This window comes from Emiliania huxleyi (genome assembly GCF_000372725.1).
Source record: "Emiliania huxleyi CCMP1516 unplaced genomic scaffold EMIHUscaffold_115, whole genome shotgun sequence".
Lineage (NCBI taxonomy): Eukaryota > Haptophyta > Isochrysidales > Noelaerhabdaceae > Emiliania > Emiliania huxleyi.
In genome coordinates, this window is record NW_005201493.1 from 401948 (window position 1) to 408358 (window position 6411).

Here is a 6411-nt window from a genome sequence, read left to right on the forward strand (position 1 = left end):
GGCGGGCCGGGCCGCCAGCGTCGGCCGCGCCAGCCGGCCCGGCGGGCCAGCCGCCGGCGCTGTTGCCGGTGGGCGCCATCGCGGCCAACACCGCCGGCTGACTGCCGGACGCGCCGCGCCGCCCCGCGCAGGCGCGGCCGCCGCGCGCGCCGGCCGGCGCGCTATCCGCGCGGCCGCCGCGGGGCGCGTCGCTGCCGCCGCGGCGAGCGATCGACGAGGGAGAGCACCTGCACCTGTGGTGCGCGGCCGGGCTGCGCTGCGTCACACGGCGCCGCGGCTGCCGACGCGTCGCGGCGCGCAGCGCTCGCCGCTCGCGGACAAGCGTAGCGGGCGCGAGAGTGGTGTGCGCGGGCGCGGGTGTGTGCGTCGGGAGTACACAGAGCGCGCGCGCGGCTGTGTGTGTGTGGAGAGCGCGAGCGACGCCGCTCGACGCCGGGCGGTGGCAGGGCGTGTCGCGGCACCTGCGCGCGGAGCAGCGCGTGTAGCTTGTCGGCGAGGTCGTACTATCATGAGCTCTAGCTCAGGTAGCCTAACAGCGGCAGCGGGAGCGCGTGAGGCAGTGATGTGCCCGATATGACGCTTGAACGAGGGCGTCGAGCGCCAGGTCACCTCGGCGCCGAGCGGGCGCGCGTGTCGCCTCCGCGCCCGATTCGCCGAGCGTGCCACCTCGGACTAGACCCAGATCCCGAGGCGCGGCGCCCGAGGGCATCAGGCTGGCCGCCGGGAGGCGGCGGCGCCCGCATCTCAAATCGCCTTGAGCCGCCCCATTCAGGGCATCAATCCCCTGAGAGTACTTGCCCCCGAAGGCAAGTGCGTCTGTTCACAGCTCACGAGAGTAAATTTCTATTCACTGCTCCAACTGCCTTGCTTTATTTTAAGGCGATTCGAACGCGGCACTTGCCACAGGCGCCGCATACACACGCTCTACCGGGGGGCGGGGACTGCGATCACATGGCGTTGGCCGGGACACGGGAAGGAGGGAGGGGAGCGCAAGGGGAGGGGTGTCGCACAAACTAAGTAGCGTGGAGACATGGGGCACAGGCACGGGGCACCCAACGCGGAAAGGCACACAAGAGCCCTTGTGCGCCAGCTCTTACGAGGCGTACGAGCAGGCGCACGAGGATAGCCAAAGTGGTCGATCGACCAGTGCGTCAATCAAGCACATCGCTGCAGCAGGAGGAGGGGACCGACCTGCTGCTCTGCGCTTGAACAGCGCACGTGGCGCCGGACCCACCATGGTCCGCCATCAGGGCTGCGCGAGGGCACCCGCCACCCGCTCCTGCAGGCGCGCGTTGCGCGCGGCAAAGTCAGTCTTGCCGACGTTGTCCTGCACGCGCGCGGCAAACGCGGTCGCGGACTCCTTGGCCGCCTCCCCGAGCGCCGCCGCCGCGTCGCTGGTGGCTTCGCCGAGGTCCGACGCGTCGACGGCCGGAAGTACCGACGGCGCCGCAGCCGCGGTGGTGGCTGCGGCGGTGGCGATGCGCGCGACGCCCGCGGCGGTGCGAGACGCGCGCGCGTCGTAGTCGGCGGAGAGGGAGGCCAGGTTTCGCTCCCCCGCCGCCGCCAGCGCCTCTTTTGCGGCGGCCGCCTTGCCCGCGACGTCCACATCGGGCGCGTCGATGTCTGGAGCCTTGACCGAGGCGGCGGTGCGGCCGGCTGCGTCCTGCGCCAGCTCGGCCGACCGCGCCGCGACCGCCGCGGCCTTGGCGGCCGCAGCCTGTGCAGAAGAGGCTGTCGTCTCGGCCAGCTGCGCCGTCGCCTCCCTTGCCGCCTCTGGCGCGGACGCAAGGCTTTCGGTCGCCTCGGCGGCCTTGGCGGCGGCCTTGCTCAACCTCGCGGGCGTGTAGGCCGCGTCGCTGCGAAGCTCGTCGAAGGAACGGCCGAGGTTGCCGCGCACTGTCGACGAGGTCGCCGCCGACGTCTCTGCGACGCCGGCGGAGAGCTTCGCCGTCGCCTCGGCCGTTCGCGCCGCCTTGGCCTCGTAGTCGGTGGAGAGGGAAGCAAGGTTCCGCTCGGCCGCCGCCGCCAGCGCCTCCTTTGCGGCGGTCGCCTTGGCCGCGACGTCGACAGGGCGCGCCGCACCCGTGATGGAGCCAGCGTCGACCTTTGGCATGTACTGCGCCGCAGACGAGCTGAGCGCCTCCTTGGTCTGCTGCTGAAGAGCCGCCGCGTCCATCTCCTTCAGCGCCGCCGCCGTCGATTGGATGTCACCGAGCCGCTCTTGAAAGCGCGCGTTACGCTCCTGGAAGTCGCCCTTCTGGATATTGCTCTGAATGCGTGCGGCAAACGACGAGGCCACGCCTAATGTTGATCTGGATGTGTGCCAAGCACAGCCGCAAACCTAGGCCGCAAAGTGAAGCCGCACCGGAAACGTCCGGCGCAGCAAGATCGAGCGCGGTGGCCGGACCCGAGGTCGAGATTGTCACGATGGCGGCAGCCACGAGCGCAGCAGCTGTGTGGTGTGCAGAAGGAGCGAGAGGCAGCCGCATATACAACATCCGTTCGACGCCTCCTTCTTCTTCAATGGGATGGCCGCGGCTCTCCCCCTCCCCGGCGCCGCTGCGCCCGCTGGCGGGCACCCCCCTGCGATTGTCTTGGCTACGTCAAGACATCTAGCGCCGGCTGCTACAACATCGGGACGCCCCCTGGCAACGCTAGATTCTTTCTGCGTGTGGACGGACCGGTGTGCGCTGCGCCGACGCCATCGCCGTCGCCATCGTTCTCCCCACCCCAGCCGCCGATGGCTGCCGAGGCTACCTACATCGAGGGTCACAATGACATGCGTATGCTGCACTGTGACACGCCAAACGTCGTCTACAGCAGTACCCTCGCGGCTGCAGCGCAGGAGTACGCCGACAGCTGCCCCTCGGCCATTCACCGCAGGCCGACCGCCCCAACGCTGGTGAGAACCTCTACTGGGCAGGAAGCACGGCGCCAGGCCGCTTCCGCGCGGACACGAGCTATAGCAACGCGGTGATGCGGCTGCGCCGAGCTCGCGCGGCGAAAGGGGCGCGCCATGCAGCGAGTGGACTTGGTAGGCAGAGTCCGCCCTAGCTCCAGCAGCACGGGGAACTTCGCGTGCAACGAAGACATCTTGCGCTGTCCATCGCGCTTGCGAACTCTTCCGGTGGCCAACTTGCTGGGCCGAGGTACTCTGCCCTGCCGCAGGTGCCTCGGAACGAACACGCGGGCGAAGAGTCGCGGCAACAGCGGATGTCCCAAAAACGGCGAGTAGCAGTCGTTTAAAGTCAGGAGACAACAGCAGCGGTCGGGGAGGATGGGCGTCGTTGCTTGTTGTTCTTTAGGTTGTTCTTCGACAAGAAGAACGATCATATGGTGAGCAGTCGTCACACGAAGGGGTGGGAAGGTGGCGTTGTTTAATCCGTGTTCTATTTTGGGGCGGCGGCGGCGGCGGTGTCCGCACATCGCCGCAGTGTGTGTGTGCTACTATTATGGTGCAACGGCGACGGGCGGCGGCGGAGCAGCCGAGGAGGGCGGCGGCGGAGCAGCCGAGGAGGGCGGCGGCGGAGCAGCCGAGGAGGGCGGCGGTGGAACAGCCGACGGCGGGGGGGCGGCCGCCTCGCTCTCCGTGCCTGACCAGATCAGATCGCGGTCGTGGCCGCAGCCTGACCGGCGTGCGCAATTCCCCTGCAGCTCCGCCCGAGTACACAGGCGTGCGCCCGCGTCCTCGCAGATGGTCGAGGCCTGTGCAAAGTTCTTGTTGTGGTGGCACTTGCCTCCCATCTCATCGTCGTCGGACTCGCTCCACACGGAGCACCCATCTTTCTTCTTCCAGCCGTCGATTCGCGAGTCGGAGCAACACCGCACCTCGTGCTTCTCGGACGGAGCCGCCCACCGGTCGCTCTCGTCGCACCGGCCAGTCCTGCCACACGCCACGTAACGTGGCGAGCCCGCAGGCGGCGCAGGTGGCGGCGGCGTCGCTGCCGGCGAGCAGCACTCGTCGACGAGCGGCGCTTGCCACGGGAGTTCGAAGACCTTGCGGAAGGTGCGTCCTTCGTCGCCTGAGAAGTACAACGCGTAGTGGCTGGCGGCGAAGAGGGCGTGGTCGTTTGCGAAGTTCGGAGAGAAGGCGAGTTTGCCGTTGAAGCCTCTGATGGGAAGTTGCTGGATGCTAGACCCCGCGCGCCAGAATTTCGGCGGGAGTTCCGCGTTGGCGTCGTCCCTGGCGAAGGGCGTCGGGATGGAGTGGACTTTGTTGATGAAATTGTACTCGGCGTCCAACTCGCCGCAGACGAGGCCGCCCTCGACGTACGACGCGCAGAGGAGACCGGTCGGCGAAACGTGGAGTCCGTCCAAGCCGAATTTCAGTTTGCGTTGACTCACTTGCTGGCGGCCGACGCGGCGGAATTCGGAGCCATCATACGCAAAAAGCTCGCCGTCCATGCCCTTGCCGGAAGTTTGGAGGGCGACGACTATCGGGTCTCCGTTGGCATCCCTCGCGAAGGCGACGTTCGGCCAAAATCTCACGTCTGAAATCTGCGACCAGCTGAGGCCGCTGTCGGTGCTTTGGTAGATCCGCACGCGCTGTTCGTCGTTGATGTCCCTCACTAGCGTGACTATTGTGGAGTCTTGTTGAAAACTGGGCGAGAGTTTCACATCGACGACGTCGCCGCCGTTGCCTTCCCAAATCCGAGCCCAAGTGAAGCCCCCATCGATCGATTCCAAAACGCCGTGGTTGAAGCCGCAGCCGTAGATGTGCGTGTCAGAGGCGTACTCTATTTTCTGGAGCGACTCGGAATTAAAGCCTCTGTTCGGGTCGATGAGAGGTAAATCCGGTAACGTCTCGTAGTTGTCTTCCGTAAACAAGTCGCCGTCGACTCGCTGAAGCGCCCGGACGCCCTGCTGCGCTCTGGGGACATATCTTAAAGCAAACTCCCCGCTCGGCGACTGCGCGACGGTGTTGTAGGATTCCTGGTTCTTTCGGAGCTGCAAGCGGGTCGCAGTTTGGGACGTCGTGTACGACGGGATTTTCTCTAGGAACGCCATCGACGACCCATCATGTAACTCTGTCACATTCAAATCACCGTGCCAGCAGCCGGCGGCATACGTGCAAATCGTCACCTGAACGTCGGCGACGGCCCAGATGCTGTAAATCGATTGCCGCACGGTGTCTAAGTAAGAGAAGTCGCGCATGTTGTCCGTCTTCCACACGCCAGCGTACGCTCCTAAGTATGCGGTCTGCCTTGTGGGATCCGCCACTACGTGCGTGAATTCTTCCAAATCGAACGTCTCCGCCGGCTGGACGTCGCCGAGGTTGCTCTCGAAGTCGCCGTTGTCGATGCTTTCGACGATCCAAGTCGCGCCGAAATCTGAAGTGACTAACACCGACCTGACGTTCCTCCGAAGAACGTATAAAGTTGTTGTCTCAACGCCATTCGGAGAGTGCGCCGCGACCGACAAGGGAGTGGTCGGTTTGGAGTCGTCGACTTTGGCCTCGGCTTCGGGCAACTTGACGGCGGTCAGAGACCCGTCTGAATTGCCGACGCGAGTCACGAGGTCTTCTTGGTCACCAATGACGTATAAATACCCGTTAAAATCCGCCGAAATCCTCGTGACAAAACCCTCTGAAACGGTCGCGAGCGGCTCCCAGCCCCAGCTCCACCTTGAGCGCCACATCTCTCCGGTAGAAGGCGACCCGACGTAGAAGCCTTCGTTGTCAGCTCCAAGCGCGAAGCACTCCTCTTTAGTAGAAGGCGGCATGTTCATGAGTTCGTACGGCCCACCCACCCTGCCGCGGCGGAGCTGGAAGTTGGAGTCCTGGGCGATGGAAATGCGACCCCCAGGCCTCTGCGCCACGAAATCGCGCGGCCCGCCGCCCCGATCACAAAGTCGGAACTGATCAAACCAATGGGCCCCGCCGTCTTCCGACCGCAAAAATCGACCGCCTTCAGAAAGGTACACCGTCGAGTCTTGGTTGTACCCCGGCGACATCACCGCGGTCGTTTGGCCTCCGACCGTCCTGATCCACTCCCAACTGTGACCGCCATCGGAGGACCTCAAAAGTTCGTCTCGTGAGCGAACAATCACCGTATCTCCCACAAAACTCAACGCCTCGACAACATCGTGCGGCGAATGGGCATCAACAACCACCTGCGCAGCGCGACAGACGAAAGCGGCAAGCACAAACCTGAACGACATCATCACCCGGCAAACACCTAATTATTAGTTAATGAAGGCTATTCACACCTCGGTCCTTCACAGGTAATATGTCCGTATATAATTACCAGTCGTGTGGAGTAATCTCGAGCTCGGGTAACCTCAGGCTTGGATAATCTTGGGCAATCCCGAGTGATCTCGGGTCGTCTCGGGTCGTCTCGGGTCATCTTGGGTCATCTCGGGTCATCTCGGGTCGTTTCAGGTAACCTCCGGTAATCCCGGGTGATCTCGGAT

General features: G+C 64.8%; 2 protein-coding genes across 2 annotated transcripts; both read right to left on the reverse strand.

Moving 5' to 3' along the window:
* Window positions 1–861: 861 nt before the first annotated feature.
* Window positions 862–2509, reverse strand: EMIHUDRAFT_440049 (hypothetical protein). Its single transcript, XM_005791197.1, has 2 exons — window positions 2366–2509; window positions 862–2301 (listed from the first exon to the last, which is right to left on the reverse strand). Exons 1-2 carry the CDS (start codon window positions 2496–2498, stop codon window positions 1247–1249), a joined length of 1188 nt encoding a protein of 395 aa, XP_005791254.1. The 5' UTR covers window positions 2499–2509; the 3' UTR covers window positions 862–1246.
* A 541-nt stretch (window positions 2510–3050) lies between these two features.
* On the reverse strand, window positions 3051–5952 carry EMIHUDRAFT_224272 (hypothetical protein; the record flags this gene model as incomplete). Its single annotated transcript, XM_005791198.1, has 2 exons — window positions 3051–3159; window positions 3599–5952. 2 exons carry the CDS (start codon window positions 5950–5952, stop codon window positions 3051–3053), a joined length of 2463 nt encoding a protein of 820 aa, XP_005791255.1.
* Window positions 5953–6411: the final 459 nt, after the last annotated feature.

Coding starts and splice junctions, on each gene's coding strand:
- EMIHUDRAFT_440049 (XM_005791197.1), bottom strand. CDS start 2,498: ATGTTGTATATGCGGCTGCCTCTCGCTCCTTCTGCACACCACACAGCT. Junction 2,302..2,365: donor TGCTGCGCCGGACGTTTCCG/GTGCGGCTTCAC, acceptor GATCAACATTAG/GCGTGGCCTCGTCGTTTGCC.